Genomic DNA, 21,800 nt, shown 5'->3' with positions numbered 1-21,800 from the left:
CGAGATAGACCAATAGAATGGTTTCATGTGGCAACCAGAGGAAAAGTGCCTCAGGCTTGCTCACTAGCACTACCACACTATATGGCTCCAATATGTTCTAATATATCATGTCATTGCTGATTTGCTGGTAGAAAATAAATCTCTTTTTTGTGTATTCGTAGAATTTCAAGCAAACCATATTGAAATTTGTTTAGAGGTTAGACAACTTGCCAAGGACCAATGCTACAAGTTAAGTGGAATGTAGGCCATAAGTGAAGCAGATCACCAAATTCATCATTGGCATTTTATTTTTTACGTTGACCTGTAGTATTATGGTACTTGATTAACATTGTGGCTGTTGAATGGGCGTATCTTTTGTTTGTAACACTCTTCTCAAAGATTCTACAAGTATCTTCTTTTTCTCTTGTTCTCTCCTGCATTGTCTGTTGTTTTGGTTTACTTCATCTGTGCATCAGTAGTACTTTGGTGGGCTCTGGGTGTGTGACGAATACTAGAGTTCTCTCAAACTCAAAACTTTTTCTTCTGAGGACACACCTGACTTTGTTTTTGTTAATTTTAGAGTTCTTGTTCTGAGTTGTACAGAAATCTTTAGATATGGAAGCATGCCACTTTTTCACTTTAACAAAGAGAAATAGACTGGGTAAACTGACTTTTAAACTTGTACATGGATTATATTCTATAATAAGTTTATAAAACAGACCTAGAATCATGCCACTAAAGCTGCAAACAACGTATGAAATGAAAATCATTGTAAATGCTTGTCTTGTGGTGTTTGGACAGTACAATGCTAAGGATAGTTCTGTAAAGATTGTGTATGAGCCTCAGCCTCGTCCTCGGGTGATCTCAGTGTTTACCGAAAAAAATGTCATAAAGGTCGCCTGTGGAAACAATCATACTGGTTGGTGCTTCTACATCTCTTGATTGATTGTTAACGAACCTGCAAATTTTCATGCAGCAATTTTCAAATTCGAATTACACTGTATTTGTGCCTTGTTTTGTTTTGAAAGTGAACACTCTCGAACACTTTTGAATTTGACTCAGGATTTTGTGCAAGGATCTATCTGTCCATGCAATAATTAGATTACAGGAAGATGAGAATTGTTAGGAACTTACGTTTGACATTGGATGGATATGTGCAGTTGCGGTGGACTCAAATGGTGCCGTTTACACGTATGCAATTCTCTTTCACTCTGGGATTTCCTTATCATTTGTGCTGGTTTATTTTGCAAGAATATTGTGACTTGCTTCAATATCAATTTAGTGAACCTGTGTTCTGACAGGTGGGGTTTTGGAGGCCATGGAAGGTAGGTTACAAAAGAAATCTCTCCTAGGAACTTGCTTATCTTGCAAACTGACTAATTTTTCCTAATGAAAGCTCAGACCAAAAGCACATAACTGACGAGGAAACATTTAGAACCTGTTACAAATAGTTACTGCCAGAATGTCAAGTGGTCAGGTTGGGACATAGGGAGCAAAAAGATGAGTGGCTTCCAAGGATGGTCGACACCTTTCAACGAAATAATGTTCTGCCTCCATCAGCAATTGTTGCTGCAGGTTCTGCATATTCAGCGTGCACTGCTGGTATGACAAGAGAGAACATTTACTTGTGATTCCTTGTTTGCTTGGTTGATTTGTATGACACACTGCATCTTTTTTAACGTGTTTCCAGGGGGTGGGCAGCTATACATGTGGGGAAGGGTGAAACCAACCAGTGATAGTTGGATGTATCCCAAGCCAGTTTTGGATTTAAGGTCTGCAAACAATCCTCTTTAGTGACGTGAGGTGTTTCTGTATCGTTCAATTGCAATAGACGATATTGTTGAAGTTTAGGGTACGTTCCTTTCTGCAGCGCAAGTTGTTTGACATCAAGTTCAAATTTAGAAATCAAAGCATGGGAGCCTAGGGGGATTAGGGAAGGCCTTGACATCTGTGAGAGGGATCGATATGCTTTGATGCTTTGTGAAATGGTTGCTGATGTAGCAAGATTTTTGAGTTCATCTGGAAAAGCTTGAGAGCTTGCAAAGTCTTGAGACATATGGTAATTTCTAAAATAATGTATGACAATCAGTATGTCTATTGGCACATTGCTCATTTGCGTTTTTAGTGCTGCTGAGGATATTACACGGTTGTTTCACTGGTTTTGAGGCTAAGTTTTTGTAGCAAGATTTTTGAGTTCATCTGGAAAAGCTTGAGAGCTTGCAAAGTCTTGAGACATATGGTAATTTCTAAAATAATGTATGACAATCAGTATGTCTATTGGCACATTGCTCATTTGCGTTTTTAGTGCTGCTGAGGATATCACACGGTTGTTTCACTGGTTTTGAGGCTAAGTTTTTCCCCTTGTTTGGAGACTTCGCTTTTGTTGTTCAAGTCTTTATATCATCTCTCTTGCATTTCTAGGTCAAGGATCCTAAGCTCCTTGCTTTTTATATCATTCCTATAAGATTTGTGCATTTTTGGGTCTTTTTATGGGGGCAGGGGCTGAATACTCGTTCCTAATATTCAACTGTCTTGCCTTATAGTATGACTTAGTAAATAACATTTTGAGTGTATACTACACGCTTTTGTTATAACGTTTTGTATTGCATCTAATTTTTGATTGGCCTTTTGTCTGGGGGACAGTGGCTGGGCTATACGCTGCATGGACTGTGGTGATAGAACCAGTTTTGTAGGTGCAGACAAGTCTTGTATAAGCTGGGGACAGGCTTCGTATGGTGAGCTTGGATACGGCCCCACAGGTCCAAAGTAAGTTTTGGTTTCTGGAGTTGTGTAGAAAACTATCCATAGTGTCAATCAGACCATGCAGCATGAGCTTATTTTAGTGCACCAAGTTAGATCTGATAATCTGATCATTGCTTGTTTAACTGGTTTGTTTATACGGTGAGGACTATTGTTGAATGATTTGGTCTCAATTGTAGTTATACAAGTTGAAGCTTTGCGTAGCAGTTAATGAATTTATAATTTTCTTCACTGTGGTTTCTACATAAACTACTCTATGCTGTAGTTCATTCAATGGGTGGTCAGTGCACTTTGTTTCCTGCTGCTGACCATGGCGTATTCTCAGAGATAATCTAGAGGTGCCTTTTTCATGAGAGTGGGATGATTTACAAAGTAGATTGTTGACTTGGAAATTGTGGGGAACTTTGATGCTTTGCAAGCTTGATGTTCTCATTGAACTCAAGTCCTGTAATTTGTGCCAGGACTTAAAATAGGCTTACAGGATTCAATCATTGAACTGTAGGTGAGTCTATTCTGTAATTGCTTTTGCAATCACTTGTAAGATGATGATAATATTTGATTCTATTGCGCTCCAGGTTTCATACAATACAGAGAAGAATTAAAGAATCTGGAGAACACCCTGGTCCCAAGTATGTGGAATGGCTGGGAAAGGGCTATAAAATAATCAGGAGAGGCTTTCACCTCTCGGACAAGTTGTGTCCCTTAATGTTCTTAATCCACACTCTTCAACGCTTATTCTGAAAAGTTGCCGTTTAAACATATTGGGGTCCAATATTTAATTGAATGTAACTGCAAGAGGTCAGATGTGACCCTAGCAATGGTTTTGATTTAGAGCTCAATTGAGTAAGAAAGATAGACCCCACATTCTTGTATTTAAAACAAGGGAGAAACAAAGACGACAACTTGGAAGCTAGCCAGCCCATAGGCTCAATATGTTGAGCCACCTTTAATCGTTGGGGTGTAGATCATCCTGATCCAGGCAGCTCTCTACAGTAAGAACGTGTCACATACCAGCTATGTAGAGGCTCTTGAGGCCAACCTTGTGTTCAACGTACATCTCCTTGTGTCTTCCAAGCATTAATCCAAACGAGTCCCTGTTTTGTCGAACACTAAGATCTCAAAGTGCTTCAACTATGAGAGCTGCAATTAAGGACACTTTCAACTGTCTTAACTCTTTCAGTGAATGCTCGTAGAAAGTTTTTCGTGGTTTTTGGGTAGTTACCAGTAGTGAGAATTATTCAAGTCAAGGTGGTTGTGAAAGGGGGAGAGAGAGAGAAAGAAAGAAAAAGAAAACAAGAAAGAAAGAAAGATTTATTGATGTTTGCGGCCTATGGGACGAAGAAACCAAATCTCATCATGAGAATACACTCCCATGAGGGAACTAGAGGCATCTATCACAACTCCAAGAGCTGCTAGAAAGACGAACCAGAGAGGAGCAAGATGCAGTAAGCTGAACCGTAGGAGCAAAAACCGGAAGAGCGAGAAAGACACTCCATATGTCTTGAGTAACCCTTGTCATGTCTCCTTTACGGTGTTAGAAATTGGTAGTCTGAGCTCTATGTGGACTCGACTGGGTTTGGTCTGAAATCTGTCGTTGGCGTGCTCGACTCACACACTCCCACGCACACATACGTGTGTGTGTGTGTGTGCGCGCGCGCTCGCACCGAATAAAACTCTGGTAATCTTTGGTAGGCATCCGTGGATAAACATGTGGACTCTTGGAGAGTTTGTTGCCCTCCTGGCTCTAGCTGTTCAGATATGGTGCCATGAGCACATAATTAGAGGCTAAGGTATGGTATAGGAAAGAATTAAAGTAGCCACCCAAGGATGTGGACTACATGATGTAGGGATGTGGATTGAGGACATCCACAAGGAGAGATGTGGATGAGAGGATCCCACATGGTTGACTATTCAAAGGGCACTCTCTATATAAGAGGCCTATCATGTATTGTTGAGTAGAGAGAAATGCACACTCACTCAAGATTGTGTTTATGTGTCCAAGCTAATCTATCTTGGAACCTAATTGACTTGAGGTACATGTCACGAGTACTCTCTTCATTATGTTTCCACACAAGTTCCATCCACCTTAGAGCGCTCCATAGATCCTGAGGTACTCCAGTTTTGTCATGGTATCAGAGCTTAGATTAGTTGTAGGCATGCCTTAGGAGCTTATGTTTTTCTCCTAGGTTAGTTTTAGTTTTAGATCGAGAGTGTTGTTCTTGAGTGTTCTTTGTGAGAGAAATTTTCGTTCCATAGGTTTTTTTGGAAAATTTTCTTTCATATACTCTTTCCTTTGTGAGAGATATAGTGACGCTTTCTAGATTGTGAGAGAGATCCTTGGTTCCATTCTATGTTCAAGTTTCATAGTGTCTTGGAGAGGTCTATTGTTTGAGTATTGGTGATTGAGAGTAGGTCCTCGACTACTCAAACAGATTCAGCAAGCAAGATCCTTGCTCCAAAACTAGCTACAGCCTCCGATCTTCATTGACTCGCTTCAGCTTCAAACAAAGCTTAAGCTCTCCATGCAAAGCTCCCAGATCTCTTGAAAGCAGACGAAAGGGACTAGCACATCTACACGAATCAGACACTACCTCCAAAGATCTTGCAGGTTCTCGGGTGTGCCTTCATTAACGGACGTCAACTTCAAGCAAAGGCCTCCTGTTTCGAAGACCTTATAAGGTCGGCTTAACCTGAGTCACTGCCTCTCATCTCTTGGGAAAGCAAAAGCTTCAGGCAAAGGCTCGAGGAACTCCATGGGTATGAAGTGAGCAAGTACTTGTACGCGACGGCAACTTTGCACATCCTAGGGATGCTTCTTCTTGAGCTCATTGTCACGGGAGGCATGGAACAGAGAGTTGAATCGGATAGGGTACGTCTCGGTAGCCATAGACAAAGGCAAAGAATGACTAGGGAGAAGGGATGGAGTGATAGTTTGGAGGGGGATGTTTCGATTTTTTGAATGAATCGACGATTTCCACGCACAGAAGAGCGTTGAATTGGATAGGGTATGTCTCGGTAGCCACAGACAAAGGCAAAGAATGACTAGGGAGAAGGGATGGAGTGATAGTATGGAGGGGGATGTTTCGATTTTTTGAATGAATCGATGATTTCCACGCACAGAAGAGCGAATTGCTTCCTCGAGACCAAGGTCAAGTCGAACGGCACTGGTATGACAGCCTGTTGAGGCTAGGAAAGCCCGATTTGGTTGATTTCCACAAGAGCGACATAACATGTCTACTTCCACCTGGGGAAGAAACGGAGAAGCGTCACTTGTATGACCAGCTGCTTCTGATGGCATGGTTGTTGATGGGCGACAAGAGGATCCAGATTGCTAAGGACAGGTTCACAGTTGCAATCGACGACCTGGGCTCTAGCGCCTCAGCAACTCCACAAACGGCACGGTTCCTCGACACACCCGATCAGCCTACACTGTAGAACAAAAACTACACCACAGCACACGCCGTCGAGTACTCGCAAGGAGGAAGGAGCTACGTGCAAACAGCACGAGTAGTGGCTCAGCGAACAACGCCTCCTAGACCTGCAAAAGCATGACTTCAACCTCCCAATAGCGCCCTCTCCCACAGAGCCTTGCAGCTTCTCGAAACGGGCCTTCAAGCCTCCAAATAGGCAAGACCCACACCAGCAAACCCGTCTTCACTGTGTTGCCGCCTACACAGAAGCTTCAAAGCTTCCATTTTCTTCTTTTCTAAGGTGGTAACCTTAGGACACGTAGCAGCCAATGGTAAAGACATGTGGCAGATAAGCCACTCACCTTGGGTTAGTCATACAGTTAGGTTTTGGCCAGTGTCAGGTTTACAGCTTACTATGGTTCAGTTTCTGTAGGTTTGGTTAAGTTCTGGTTGGGTCAGAAGATTGTCACATGGCATAGGACCACCTCAGCACAGTAAATCCCTTGCCAAGCACAATTTATAAGCTGCATGTGAACAGCGTGTGCCACATCATCAAAGACCACCTTTTCTTCATAAAACTTCGACAAGGTGTAACTTGTAATCCAGGAGAAATTTGGACACGCTTCAAAAAGAAAAGGTGATCATTTTTTCAAGCTCTACCGCCTATCAAGTCAGAATCATTGTTAGCAATTAGACACTGCTAATATTGAAAGAAATCAATTGGTAAGACCTTTGTAACAAATGACAAATCAAAGCATGAATGCACACATCACTGTCATAAGCATGCCAAAAGAACAAGTGCATGAGATGACCATAGCACATAACATGGCATCCACAGACAAAGCGTTAATGCACATGGAAGAACAAAGCATCATGCATCAAGCTACATCAAGCGAAGAAGACAAGGACATCGACAACATGTATTGAGAAGCAACAACCTTGCCAGCTTCAGCGCACACGTATGTAAATTAAACTTGACCACCTGAGAGTAGATGTGGAAGTACTGAGGGAAGGTATTGACATGTAAAAACCACACTTGACCACCTTAAGCAGCAATGCATGCACTAAGGGGAGGTGATGGATTTGTAACTCACATTTGACCACCTTGCAGTAGCCAAAGGATCATGGCATCAAGGGAAGGTGTTTAGATATGGTGCCATGAGCACATAATTAGAGGCTAAGGTATGGTATAGGAAAGAATTAAAGTAGCCCCCAAGGATGTGGACTACATGATGTAGAGATGTGGGTTGAGGACATCGACAAGAAGAGATGTGAATGAGAGGATCCCACATGGTTGACTATTCAAAGGGCACTCTTTATATAAGAGGCCTATCATGTATTGTTGAGTAGAGAGAAATGCACACTCACTCAAGATTTTGTTTATGAGTCCAAGCTAATCTATCTTAGAACCTAATTGACTTGAGGCACATGTCATGAGTACTCTCTTTATCATGTTTTCACACAGGTTCCATCCACCTTAGAGCGCTCCATAGATCCTGAGGCACTCCAGTTTTGTCACTAGCATCTTCCCATCGCTGCTAGTTTGATGTGAGGTGGGACTGACAGCTTGCTACGGTAAGAAGTATAACTTGAAGTCTCTCTTTGTTAATATAGGCATGCTCTCAAAAAAAGTGTCATACATCCTAAGTCGGCCAGCAAGCGAATCAAATAGGAGAGCCTTGGTATTGGGGTCGTGGAAATGTGAGTGAAGCACTGACGCTTGAGTCTAGCTAATGTGGCATAGCCTCTGCTCAAACTAGCTTTTATGGTTGGTTGCATTGTGAAGATTGAGCCCAAGAAGAGATCCCCCAGATCTGTATAAGATGTGGGAATCTCCACTAGTGCTTCGTCAAAGGTGAACTGTTGTCAATGTGTGGCTTTGGATGCGTTGAAGATCATAACCTTGGTTTCCGGGCTCGTTGGTACGTCGTTGCATAGGGAGAGGGTGTCGAGGTTGTAACTATAGAGTACATGGTTTTGTTGGCTGGAGTTGAAGTTGCAAGAGAGGAGTCAGGGGAAGGGGATTTCAATGAGCTTGTCTCCTCCATATTTTCCATATCTAAGTGCACTCCCTAGCTGAGATTCAACCCCTAGGTTGGGCCGAGGTCACAAGAGAAGGCTGCTGCATCAGCACTGCCTAATCTGTATATACTAGGAGATGTATAAGTGTTTGCCAAGGCTGATTTTGGACCTCCTATTGTGACCATAAAAGAGGTGAGCTCATTAATGTAGAGGCCAAAGGTGGTAGGGGAGAGGGGCCGCCCCTGCTTCAGCCCAATGGTGTTGCTTACCTCCTTCGACATCCCTTGTGTGGTGCAAAGTTTGCCTGTAAGTCTCTCATACAAAGTAATAATTGCCCAGATAACGTTGTGTTCAATATCCAAGACTCAGAGTCATGAAATAAGGCAAGCCCGTGGTGCAGGATCGAAGACTTTTTGGATGTCCACAAAGTAGCAATAAACTCTCTTTTTTGGGCGAGCCTTCTCTACAAGGGTAATATGTGACTCATTGTGGGTCTGAAGCTTGCCTTTCTAGTCGCTTGCATGTTTGCGCTCCAGCATGCTCACTGATGTATCTGAAGTGTCAATCATAATGGTTTAGTAGCTATATGCATCCATGGGAACCCTTGTCTTGTGAATGGGTATGATGGTGTTTGTGGTCCGAGGGATTGGAAAGCTGCCACAAAATGCTTCGTTAAATAGTTTGGCTAGGATTGGAGCAAGTTTTGCCCACCCTTGGGTCAGGAGTTCTGCTTGGAGGCCCTCCTAATGCTTGGCGTTGCCATCCTGTAACTTCTTAATAGTCTCTTTCAGAGGAGTTGTGCTAAAGAGCTTGGAGGTGATGAAGGGAGGGATGTCTTCTAACTCAGTATGGGGCTGGTCAGGAACATCATAAATTGTGTCTGCATAAGCTTTTCGAAGACTTGGGTTTTAAATAGGACATGGTGACCATTCCAGAAGCTTCATCTGAAATTCTTTGGAATTATTGCCATTCAAGATAGTTAATAGTTTATTTTCATTGAAATTACTACTATACATAATTCTTTGAAATTACTGCTATACAAGATAGTTAAGCGTTCATTTTCATGGTGTGCAAAATTGTTGTTATTTTTGTTGCACCAGAGGTCGATAATCTTTCATTTTTGGTCCAAGTGTGGCCTAAGTGTCATCATATTTTTTAGAGATACAGACCCTTCAGGTGGCTTTCCTATGTTTTTTACTTTGTAACAGGAGTATTCTGCTGTGATGTGGATAGAATTAGTGAGGAGAAGGGCTTTGGCATCTATGCTACGTTGCCCATCTATCTATCTTAACATGGTGGCCAAATAGCTACCATAGATGTGGTCTAGCGAGTGATCTAAGTCATATTGCTAGTATTGGATGATGTGGTCCTTTGTGTATAATGGATGGGTTGAGGGAGTGCCAAATCAAAAGATGAGGAGAGGAATTGTGAGATCAAAGATGTGTGAAGTGAAGGCTGGTGATCCCATGTTGTAGTCTACTACATTGATCTTGGCCATCTGTGCAGCCATTGTAGATGAGCAACTCATGGGTGATGTACATGTCTAGTAAATATCTCCCATAATGTGTGATTGCATCCTTTGATCTGCGATTAAACTCTGTTGGTGTCGACGGAAGTATGATGGACTTGCATGTCCTTAGTCTCGGCATTGAAGTCCCCTATGAGTAGGACCTCCCCTAGGTGACGTATCTTTGGGTGTCGTCATTAAGTGCCAAGAAAGGTGAAACTTGTCCCCTCCCAAACATAATCTTGTCATAATCTGATGGCTGGGATAACTGTCCTTGTGTAGATGGAAATATGATCGAAATCTGGGATCTCTGCCTGCCTGTCCTTGGTCCTGGCATTGAAGTCCCGTATGAACACATATCTTTGATGTCCTCATAAAGTGCACATCCTCTAATATGCGATTGGAAATGTAGGATCTCTGCTTGCATGTCCTTGGTCTCGGCATTGGAGTCCCCTATGAGTCGGACCTCCCCCAATTGCATCTTAAGTGTCTATGCTTGGTCTTGCTGGTTTAGGCCTGTTGGTTGGAGCTCGTCTCAATAAGCATCTTTCTTTCCTAGGCGCTAGACAAGAATATTTGAGGTAATTCCTTGGGAGTGATACACCTAATCTTTTATCTGAGTAGCCTCGTGGTTAAGATTTGCAGCATTATTGGACACTAACTGTGTTCTTTTGTTTCTTGTTTTATTTTAATAAAAAAATGGGGTGGTAAGAACAAAACTGGGACAGTAAGCGCACAAATTGAAAGTTTCGATTGAAATTGCACTTCTTGATTGAAAGTTCTGATCAGAAACATGTGAAAGTCTTTCAATTAGAGTCTGCTATAGGCCTTGCTGCCTTTGAAGACATGCCAATTAATTCAATCTAAAGTTAGAAGCCCTCTATTAAGCTAAACTAATAGGTATGTTTTAGTACGCCAGAGAGTCCCTTCAGTAATAAGATGTCAAGAGGTCATTCACATCGTTATATTTAACGGTGTGTATGTTGAATCATGCTTTAGGAAGGATTGTTCTTCTCAAATAAATCAGCATTTTAGCTTGATACCATATCTACTGGTTTTCTCCTTAGGAGTGTTCCCAATAAAATGTTTAGACACAGCCTGCTGCTTGCAGATCCACATAAATTGTTGCGACAACTGTTGAGGAACATAAGCGATTCTGGCAGATTGTACATGATGCACGTGAAATTGGATCTTGCTTTTGTCTTGTGGATAATGTAATACAGTGCATTGTATTCCATGAGATGCAGGAATGTGTGAGCAATTTGCAGACTTTTTGTTTTAAAACTCTTGTTTATTCAGTAATGGCAAAGAAACCACTGTGCTATTCGGATGTCAAAATGTTTCTTGCTTCAAAATCTCAAGCTCTTTGTATGTTGCGAGACTAAGTTTTTCCAGAGAGATAGGAAGAACCTGCTGCTGGCTATCGGCCTTGTTTTCTAGATGCAGTTCTTATTGATTAATTGAGAATGGCATACAAGGGAGTCTTTCTCTGTTCATCTTCCCTTTGCCCCCCCCCCCCCCTCCTTCCTGCGTCTTCCTATTTTTTCTTAGAATGTTTGGAAGAAATCGAAATGAGTTTTTGTTGAAAATTACAGTGAGTTATGAGGAGTCCCCCCTTTTTTTGGAAAAAAAACAGAGTTATGAGGAGTATAAGCAATAAGAGGCCATGAGGTTATCAAGCAAAGTGAACTTGGATTGTGGAAAGTAGATGATCAAGCATGCCTTTGGAAGGTGTGGATATTAGGTTTTCAGAGTTGTGTTTTGAGGACCAACATGTAGGTCCTTGGTATATATTGGAATCTCTATAGGAAAGCTGGGTATGCCCTGGGGGGAGGGGGGGCGGGGGGGAGAGGCAACACACACATTCCATGTGCACCAAGGCATGCAAGCACACACAAGAACACAATATGGGTGATGGGGATTTTGGGCTCCTAAACGTTTTTTTAGGCTGAGGCTTATACAAGTTGCATGAAGGCATAAGCTGATTTGTTAAAGATCCTGCTTCTCTCATGTGGCCTGTTGGGAGTTCATTTTGGAGGGGCATTCTGTATAATAAATGAGACAGCAGGTCTTGTTTTGAACTTACAGACGATGCAGCTTCCATCTGATGACTGTAGTTCATGAATTGGGTGTACTCAGAACTATCAGCGTTGCTGCCTGAGATTGAATAGTCTTCTATGAAGTTCAGAATCATTCAGTAGCTCTGCTTAAAATGATGGGCAAGTGTCTGGTTTGCAGTCTTATTGAAAGATCCGTTCAAAAAGTAGTCAGGGTTACAGAAAGGGATGAGGGCATGGACCTCCTGAACCACCTGGAGGAACGGGTAATAAAGCATCTGAACTAAATTTGTTTGAGAACAGAAAGTGTTATTTTTGGATTGTTCTGTTTGGCAAAGTAGACATAGCTAAGGTTTGAATTCTACAGCATGTGTATGCACACATTTGTCCCCTTTAGGTTAAGCTGCAATTCGGGGAAATAGTGCAGATGAAATTCATGATTTTAGGGTTCAATAGTTCTAGTAGAATGATATCATGATTGTGGATATGCACGGGGAGCCTTTGTGAGCTACTTGGATGGCTGTACTTAAAATTACTATATTGGATGACCCTCCAGCTGTAGTTCTTTGGCAGGTGCCGTAAGCGTGGTTGTCAACTTGCTTTGATTTTTTGTTGTATATTGCCCGATGTCTCGAATCTCTGCTTTCCCTTGACCCCTGCCGCCCACTTTTCCTTTTTTGTTATTGGGTGGACCCAGGATCTGTTACTTGGGTGAAGAAGAGAGTGATATCTGTATCCATACTACAGGTCCAGAAGATACACCAGATAATATGTCTTGACCAGTTTTTGCAAACATGTATGCAGTAATATCACACTCACAAGCGCCACACATATTTAGTCTACAGTTTTTTATGTTTTTCCTCTGTAAACCAAATTGTAAAGGACGTTGGTTAATCAGAGGGGATGAAATTCTTTACTATCATATCAGGATGCAATTGGATCAGGTGTAATGCAGCATATTGTTTGGTTCTCATATATTATGAAAAAAGTTGGAGGCTTTGAGCACGACATTGACAGCTAATCATCTAAAAGACAGTTATAGGAAGTGTTCCTTTCCTTGTATTTCTGTGAATTATTTGTAGTGATTTTGAAAGGCTAAAACTCAGATTTTGTGGATTGTTTATAACTTTTATGAGAAGTTATGACTATGAATACTAAACAACGAGTATGTTTGTTGGAATGTGTCCCAGATCATCAGCTAATGCAAAGAAGGTAGACCTTTTGGAGGGCATGGATGTTCTTAGGTAAGGTAGCCCTTACTAGTGTCCTAGCTTGCGATGTCTAGTTTTCTAGCATATCAGTGCTCATATATATGCATCCGCTAGCACATAGAAGGTTGTAGGTATTGGTATCCTTTTGTGTGTGTGTGTTTTTTTTTGGGCAGGGGCATTAAAAAAAAAAATGCTTGAATGGAAGTCTTAATGTCTTTTTATTTGTTCATGCACAGACTACCCTTATTTATTCAAACCTTCATTCTTCAGGTTGTACCTGTGTAACAGAGCCTATCAACCCATGTCAGACCACCTTTTGCTTATGGTAGAGGCTCCCATAATTTTATTTCGTTTGTGACACTGGATTCCTACCTGGCCCTTGCATGTTCACTTGCACATTGTTCAATCGATCTTGGTTGCCTACATACAGTTCTACCTCCCTTTGATGATGTTTTCAAAGGGAGACATTTCATCTTTCATTTGGGCAGCGAGACATCCCCAAATTCCCAATAGCTGCCCAAACCGAAGAACCCCAAGGAGAACTCTCCAAAAGAAAACCCGTTGACAAAGTGAAGTTTGCGGTGAGAGCTCTCTTCAGTACAACAGTCTTTTTTCTGTCGGAGTTGAGTCTCTGCCGGCTTCTCTAGTCTTTGCATTGGAGCCTTTTGACCTTCACGTTGATTTATGTCCTTTGGATGTAGTCAAGGATGATTTATGTCCTTTAGATATAGTCAAGAATGGTAATGAAGAACAGAATGTGGATTTCAGAGAGCATGATATTCAGGTTGCTTCTCGTGACCCTATCGCTAGTTTTTTCCTGGAGACCATGCACTGCATGTTGTAACAAGTTTTTTGACCTTGTGATACAAAGTTTCTCTTGGTGCTTATGTCAAGAAGAATCTTAAGGGTCGAAAGAAATTACATTTTATTAATGGCACCACTACTTTACTCAATGGTTTGCTGGTTCAACAAGGTATCATGTTGGAGGATATTGTTTTTATGTTGCCACCTGATAGCATGTAATCGCATATTCTCCTCCTCCTGCTCTTTATCTTGATCTCATGTCTCTTTTGACAGGTGTTGCTCTTGTGCTTTTTCCTTTTGTGGTGGGTTTTTACCTCGTTTGAGGTTTCTCACAGTAATATAAAGTATTACTAAAAATACAGAGAGAGAGAGAGAGAGAGAGAGAGAGAGAGAGAGAGAGAAAGAAAGTTTATTACTGTCCACTGGAGACCTAATAAAGGTCTATGGGACAAAAGAGACCTGCTTATACATCAGTACAGAGAGGGCCATAGGCAACCTCCCTGGGAGTATCATCAGATTCCTCCAAAAAACAAAACACATAGAACCTAAAAACATAGAACATAAAACATAAAAAGAAATTGTAGATCTGCCCGATGTATGTGAAGATTGCATGATGGGCAAGCAGCATCGGCAGCCCTTTCCTAAAGAGGCCAGCAGGGCAAAGGCTCCTCTAGAGCTCGTTCACACGAACCTCTGCGGAAAGATGGAGACGGAAGCTTTGGGTGGTTCGTACTACTTCATGATGCTGATCGACGACTACAGTAGAAGAATATGGATATACTTCTTGAACACTAAAAACGAGACTTTTAGTAAGTTTAAGGAGGTTTAGGGAGGAAGGTGAAGAAGTTGAGATCAGACAGAGCTGGAGAGTTCACATCAACTGAATTCGAAAGTTACTGCAAGAGTCACGAGATCAAGAGACAGAAGCCCCCGCCACGTACATCACAACAAAATGGAGTAGCAGAGCACAAGATGCATGTCATTTGCAAAATGGGCAGGAGTATGATGAAAGGGAAAGATTTGCCAAAGAGTTTCTGGGCTAAAGCATCTAACATTGTAGTTTGACTACATCAGTTTAAGACTGAGGGTCTTTAGGTTTTGTCTTAAATTCTCTAATCACTGCAAGACCGTCACGATAGACTGCCCATCTTTCTGCTTCCCTGGCTGCCCGAACCTTAGCAAACTCGGTAGCTTTGTTCTTCAGTTGGGTTCCTATAAGCTCCTCAGCAATCCATATCTTTGTCCCCTTCAGCTTATAGGATCGTTGTAGAATCCTCTTCTTGAGTGTCTTCGAGTTGAAGGTGATGACAACGTGTCCATTCCTGGGCGATAAATAAACTGGGGAAGACTCCTCTTCAACTGGGGAAGACTCCTCTTCATCATCATTCTTGTCATCAGTTGGGCTTGCTGACCAATCAATGGCCGGCATTGCGGCCTTGATTCTTTTGATGGCCTCATCGAAAGTGTCATTCTCGTGATGCCAATCGGATATTCCCCCTATTCGAATCTTCATAGCATTCTCTTTCTGAAGGTGATGTTCTTGGATCTCTGCTTGGATGTCAACCTTGGGTTCACTTTCACCTGGATGAGCTCTCTAACCGTGGAAATCAGCTGTGATGTTGGGGGCTCAGCTTTACATGTCTGTACGGCTGCTGCAATAATCTCCTGCTTCTCGGGAGAGAGAGACTATTGATGTCCACGGGAGACCAACACGTCTATGGGACAGCAAAAAACCATGTAGTATATCTGCTGCCCTGACCCCTCTAGGATCCTCCTATCAGCCTGTTCTGCAGACCTGTCTCTTGGACCAGCCCTGATTGGTGTCCCACACTGCTGCATGGCCCTTCCTTCTGCTTTTTGGGATTGTGTGCAGCCCTCTGGGGTCCCCATCCTTTCTTACGGGAACCCTGGCCTCGATTTTCTGCTGTGCGTTCTCTTTAAAGCCATTTCCCGCCCCCTTTTTGGGTTCTTTCTCAGTTTCTTTGCCCTCGGGGTGTTCCTTGAGTTTGGGTGTGTTGTGTGTGGCCTTCTTCCCGTGCATGCTTCTTGCTTCTTTGCTGTTTGAATTTGCCTTTTCTCCAGCCTTTTTCCTTTGTTTCATTCTGTCCATAGTCTTCTTCATACCTTTCTTTTGGATTTTTGTGTGCGTACAGCTTTGTTCTAATCTAGGCACTGTTTATAAGCCTTTTCATTTCCTTTTTTCTCAGCCTTGTGTCGCTCTTTTATTCCCTGTTTGTATACCCCTTTACTCTCTATCTCTGTTTACATACCTCTTCACTAGAGGAGGGGTAAAGGATGCCATAATGAAACTTCATAATGGCTGAGCGAAGGATCATGAGGGACTATGCACTGAGTTCATTGCATGTGGGATTAACCTCCTAGCCCTGATCTTAGCAAAGCTTTTTAATGAAGCGGTTTGTTTGAGATTTCCACGATTTTCAAGCGCAAATAGTATATAATGACCAAGATGATTGATATATAATTATCAAATACTTTATCAATGGCGACATCTATGAAGTCACCTCTTTTTATGCTTCCTCTACTTTTGCGGTTCGGGCGAATATTAACGGGCTGGTAATGCTTTCGTATGTGTAGCCTTGAATAATTCTCCTGATACTGAGGACGGTAGTATTCATTCCATATGATGCGCAAAGAAAGTAATGCCTTGACTTTTATGTCCGACACTCTACATGCTTGTGATCTATGGCATTATCTTATCCCTGACACAGTTGGGTTTACTTTTCATCATAGTGCTTTCACTTAATTTCGGGCTTGTTTGGATCAATGGTAATAGTGGGGAATCCGCACATTGCTGCGGCAGGCAAAAGAGTACCTCTTTCATTTCTCTTTCACTCAGCCCCTTCGTGTTGCGGAATTGCCTCACCATGGACAACAAGACGGTCAAAAAGTAGAAGTTTCGCCTTCGTGTTACCGCGAGGGAAATATGAAGAGCCATGGAAGGAGCGGAAAGACATATCTTGGTCTTCCGGCTCTTGCACCCATTATTGGGGCAAGAGCCGGAAGAGTACAATCAACACTCTTTTGTGGTGTCTCTTCCTTTTCGGGAGTTTCAATGCTCATGATTTTCAAGCGCAAATAGTATATAATGATCCAGATGATTGATATATAATTATCAAATACTTTATCAATGGCGACATCTATGAATTCACCTCTTTTTATGCTTCCTCTACTTTTGCGGTTCGGGCGAATATTAACGGGCTGGTAATGCTTTCGTATGTGTAGCCTTGAATAATTCTCCTGATACTGAGGACGGTAGTATTCATTCCATATGATGCGCAAAGAAAGTAATGCCTTGACTTTTATGTCCGACACTCTACATGCTTGTGATCTATGGCATTATCTTATGCCTGACACAGTTGGGTTTACTTTTCATCATAGTGCTTTCACTTAATTTCGGGCTTGTTTGGATCAATGGTAATAGTGGGGAATCCGCACATTGCTGCGGCAGGCAAAAGAGTACCTCTTTCATTTCTCTTTCACTCAGCCCCTTCGTGTTGCGGAATTGCCTCACCATGGATAACAAGACGGTCAAAAAGTAGAAGTTTCGCCTTCGTGTTACCGCGAGGGAAATATGAAGAGCCATGGAAGGAGCGGAAAGACATATCTTGGTCTTCCGGCTCTTGCACCCATTATTGGGGCAAGAGCCGGAAGAGTACAATCAACACTCTTTTGTGGTGTCTCTTCCTTTTCGGGAGTTTCAATGCTCATGATTTTCAAGCGCAAATAGTATATAATGATCCAGATGATTGATATATAATTATCAAATACTTTATCAATGGCGACATCTATGAATTCACCTCTTTTTATGCTTCCTCTACTTTTGCGGTTCGGGCGAATATTAACGGGCTGGTAATGCTTTCGTACGTGTAGCCTTGAATAATTCTCCTGATACTGAGGACGGTAGTATTCATTCCATATGATGCGCAAAGAAAGTAATGCCTTGACTTTTATGTCCGACACTCTACATGCTTGTGATCTATGGCATTATCTTATGCCTGACACAGTTGGGTTTACTTTTCATCATAGTGCTTTCACTTAATTTCGGGCTTGTTTGGATCAATGGTAATAGTGGGGAATCCGCACATTGCTGCGGCAGGCAAAAGAGTACCTCTTTCATTTCTCTTTCACTCAGCCCCTTCGTGTTGCGGAATTGCCTCACCATGGACAACAAGACGGTCAAAAAGTAGAAGTTTCGCCTTCGTGTTACCGCGAGGGAAATATGAAGAGCCATGGAAGGAGCGGAAAGACATATCTTGGTCTTCCGGCTCTTGCACCCATTGTTGGGGCACTATTTGATTTGGTTTTGTCGTCGCTGGTCCTTGTCTTATTGCAATGACAACAGATTTTGATGCTGTTGAATCGGTTGTGCTGCTTCCATCGTTGGTGGAAGATCGTTATGTGCTACCATATTGCCCTCGCAGCTCTCCTTTGTTGGTTGATGAGGGTTGTTTTGCGATTTTGGACGGTCATTGTTTCCTTCACACACAAAACTTTTATAGACCATCGTCGTCTCGCAAGTAGTGCCTTCATTGCGTAGTAATCTATCGAAAGTATACGATAGTTCAGGTCCCCAAACTAGATTGTTTGACTGTAATGTTCAGAATCGAAATGAAGTGTGAGAGACATCTTGCTAACTCTATCGTATGAGCTCACGATTTCGAGTCCAAATTGCTCAAGGAAAAAGAAACCGATTTCGAAGCTACTTACTCATGTTTCATAATTGTTTGTGGTAGCTTCTCCAATCCTGGCACGGGGTCTCTGGTACTGCGTGCGAATTTCATTCGTTTCAAAAATTTTTATCCACCTCTCTTGCTCCATCATACTTTGGGAACTTTATTCTCTCTCAAGGTTGAAATTTGGCTCTCTTCGAGGGAGTACCTGAATCTTCATCCTCAAAATTCAGCACCCTCTTAGTCCCAAATTTTGTCATAATGGAATGTTCAATCATATGGCTAAGCTGAGAAACTAGCTCTTGGTCTTGGATTATAATCCATGTGTACGAGATTTTGAGTTAGAGGTGTAAAGTCGGCACCTTGCTCTTAGATGGGCTCGTTTCTCCCTTCATTTTTAAAGGAAAACTCCCTATCAAGAGATTTTTGAAGGAGAGATGAAGGTAATTCTATACGTGGGTTATCATACTCAATATGTGTATAAATCTCATCTACATTATCCTCGTCAGGAGGAGGTGATGGTGTTCTCTCCCTATCTCCTTCTGGCAGTGGAGGAAAAAGGACAAGTTCATTATTAAATATCCATTCTCCTTTCATTCTTTTCTTTTAGTAATACAAGAGAGAAAATGATTCGCTGTAATTTCAAAAAAGGGGTTTCGAGGATGGAGAGACTAACTGATATGGCCCCTTGAGTACACAGAGAAATATCAAGTTCATAAGCATGCAATCACATTTTGGTTCTCGTAATTTGGTCTTCAATTTCATTCTAATCTTCTGAAAGACCTATCGGTGCGTCATGTTCCTGTCGTACTTCGGATAGATGTGTCTAGCGTCTAGTCTAATGTTTCCGTTAGTTTAGGCTTGCCTTAAACGTTTCATAGGGATCATGTACAGTACAGACAAGGCTGCAGGCATCTTGACGAAGTGAATGTGTTAAAGGCATGCGACAGTAGCAAGCGAGAGGGTGCGAGGGTGATCACGGTGGCAAGGGGCTACAGGGAAGCTATGGAAAGGCACGAGCTATAGGGAAGCTATGGTGATGAGGAGGGTTGCACGCCTAACTACCCAGATTGAACTCAATTGTCTGGAATCCACATGTTTGGTATGCGAATGTGTGATATGCAGCCACTTTGCAAGAGGTTGTTGTTGGCTAACAATTCTTACTGGACGCATCATGCCTTCCAAGTTATGGTTCTGGCTCTCATTTGTCGACTCATTATGCATTCGTCGGTCGATGCTGATTGGGCATGGGCTTGCTTCTCGTTGCGCATGCAGGATTTGATCAAAGATTATGGCAAACACTACTTGGGTGATTGGCGTAGGCTTTAATTGCCTTCCAAGTTATGGTTCGAGCTCTCATTCGTCAACTCATGTTACATTCTTCAGTCGATGTTGATGAGCATGGGTTTATGCAGGATTTAAGTAAAGATTATGGCAAATACCACTTGGGTGATTGGTGTCAGAAAGTGGCACATGCTAAGGCTTTAATTGAGCACTTTACTTCTGCTGCACAGCAATGCCAATTATCTTTGGCTGATCAATCTGCCTTTAAGGCTGTTCTTTCTTGCTTGGCTGCAAATGATGAACGAAAGCTAAGAAAGTTGCAGCTTTGCTCTTGTTAGAAAGCCATGCAGGGTATTGGCTTTCAATGCCTTTTTCAAAAAGTCTTTACACTTCCTGTCACATGCGTACGTTGCATCGGTTGATGCGCTAGGATGGCTCGTAGACAATGAATGGGCAGCAGCTTAATGTTGACGTGCAGAAATATTTTGCTGGTATGTTAGTTACCCCTCTGACTTTGCCTGTAGAGGTGGATGCTCGGAGTATTATTCTTCGTAATGTTTCTCCTATTCTGTCATGGCAGGAAGCACATCATTTATAGCTGCTTTTACGGCTCAAGAACCGACAGAGGCATCGTCTATGTTGGGCCGCTTTAAATCCCCGGGTTGGTATGGCCTTACTATTGGGATATTTTCAGAATTTCGGGATCAGCTGAGCCCTGTTCTACTATACATGATTAATCATGCTTGGATTTTTGGCAACGTTTATCGGAGTGGTGGTTCATCACACGAATGCGTGTGGTGTATAAGCTCGTTTCTAAAACGCTTGCCTTACGCATATTGCCTCTCTTATTCACGGGCTTGCATTTTGCTGAATATGTTTTGGTGCCACGAAGACAGATTATGGACAACATTGCAAATGCCTATTTTGGCATTGATAATGCCAAATACACCCATGAGGATGTCTTAATCTGGCAGGTGGATATTGGAAAAGCTTTTGAGACTATTTCATTGCAGTTGTCGTGAGGCGGTCAGGCTTTGATCCTAAGATGCAGAATGTTTTTTATTGACTTTAGGAAGACGACACAATTTCTTGTTTATTATTTGAGGCTCTCTCTTGTTCTTGATTATTGGGACGCTCTATCTATCAAGGCTGTCCTCTAAGGTCTCTACTTTTTGTGATTGCTACATGTACCTTGTTGATGCATATGGATGATTTAGTTTTGCAAAGGATGCTTGCATGGTATTGACTTTATTGGAGGCACACCATTTGTGAGCCAGATGATTCCTTTTTCTTTCTGTGTAATTCGCACACATATGTTTGACATCTCATGTAGGCATTAGATCTCCTTAGTCTCGCAGCTGGACTGAAAGTCAATTTTGCCTAATCAAAACTATTGCCTCTGCGGGAGTTTGATGGGCATTGTCTTTTGTGGCGGGTCTCTTGCTTCCTCTTGATCGATCATCGGGGAATGAATCATCCATTTGCCTCTTTGCAGAAACGAGACATAAGTGTAAAGTGCCATTTAACTTTTTATGTTTTAAATAAGAGAGAGAGAGAGAGAGAGAGAGAGAGAGAGAGAGAGTTTCTAGTTTTTTGGAAGTTTTTGTTTCTTGACTTGCTTGTTTATTTTTGCTTAAGTCACCTGCTTCGTTTCTTCTTTATTTCTTGTTTTCATTCTCTATTGTTTATTTGACGTATTTTAGTAAGCACTGGGTTTGCCCAAGAGACTCCGCGGGTCTTTAGAAACCCAGTATAGCTGCTTATGCTTGGGCACTGATGACGACTTAAAGTGTTGCTTTGCTTGCTTAGTATGTCTTCCTTTTGCTTTTCTTAAAAGTTTTGGTTTACCTCTTTTTTCTTCTCTTTCATTTTCTCTTTTTTTTTTTTTTTTTCTTTGTAGATTTTTGATCTTTAGAACAACAAAATTTCTAAATTTGTATGATTGGACTTATTCTAGTCTTACAAAGGTATATATATTCCATTGGCTAGCATATATCCCTAGCAACTTTGGGTGCTGCAGAAGCTTTTTCATAAGTTGGGTTATTGGAAATTGTCTATGTGGCCAATGCATGTTT

General features: G+C 42.0%; 1 protein-coding gene across 2 annotated transcripts in view; it reads left to right on the top strand.

Moving 5' to 3' along the window:
- The window catches only part of LOC147894831 (Regulator of chromosome condensation (RCC1) family protein), an 83,604-nt gene that overhangs the window by 49,784 nt on the left and 12,020 nt on the right, over positions 1 to 21,800 (top strand). For both annotated transcript variants that reach the window (XR_015542054.1, XM_087384335.1), the window contains exons 7-13: positions 781 to 898; positions 1,140 to 1,170; positions 1,281 to 1,304; positions 1,457 to 1,581; positions 1,670 to 1,751; positions 2,623 to 2,745; positions 12,926 to 12,979. Coding sequence is in view for 1 of the 2 variants with exons in the window: in XM_087384335.1 (XP_087240461.1) it covers positions 781 to 898; positions 1,140 to 1,170; positions 1,281 to 1,304; positions 1,457 to 1,581; positions 1,670 to 1,751; positions 2,623 to 2,745; positions 12,926 to 12,979 (557 nt within the window). In the remaining variant the exon portion in view is untranslated. The remainder of the gene's footprint in view (positions 1 to 780; positions 899 to 1,139; positions 1,171 to 1,280; positions 1,305 to 1,456; positions 1,582 to 1,669; positions 1,752 to 2,622; positions 2,746 to 12,925; positions 12,980 to 21,800) is intronic.

Source organism: Dipteris shenzhenensis, chromosome 14, assembly GCF_047967505.1.
Source record: "Dipteris shenzhenensis isolate YYH24624 ecotype China chromosome 14, Dip_SZ_1.0, whole genome shotgun sequence".
NCBI lineage: Eukaryota > Viridiplantae > Streptophyta > Polypodiopsida > Gleicheniales > Dipteridaceae > Dipteris > Dipteris shenzhenensis.
The sequence above is the reverse complement of the archived record's forward strand: the minus strand, read 5'-3'. Positions and strand labels throughout refer to the sequence as shown.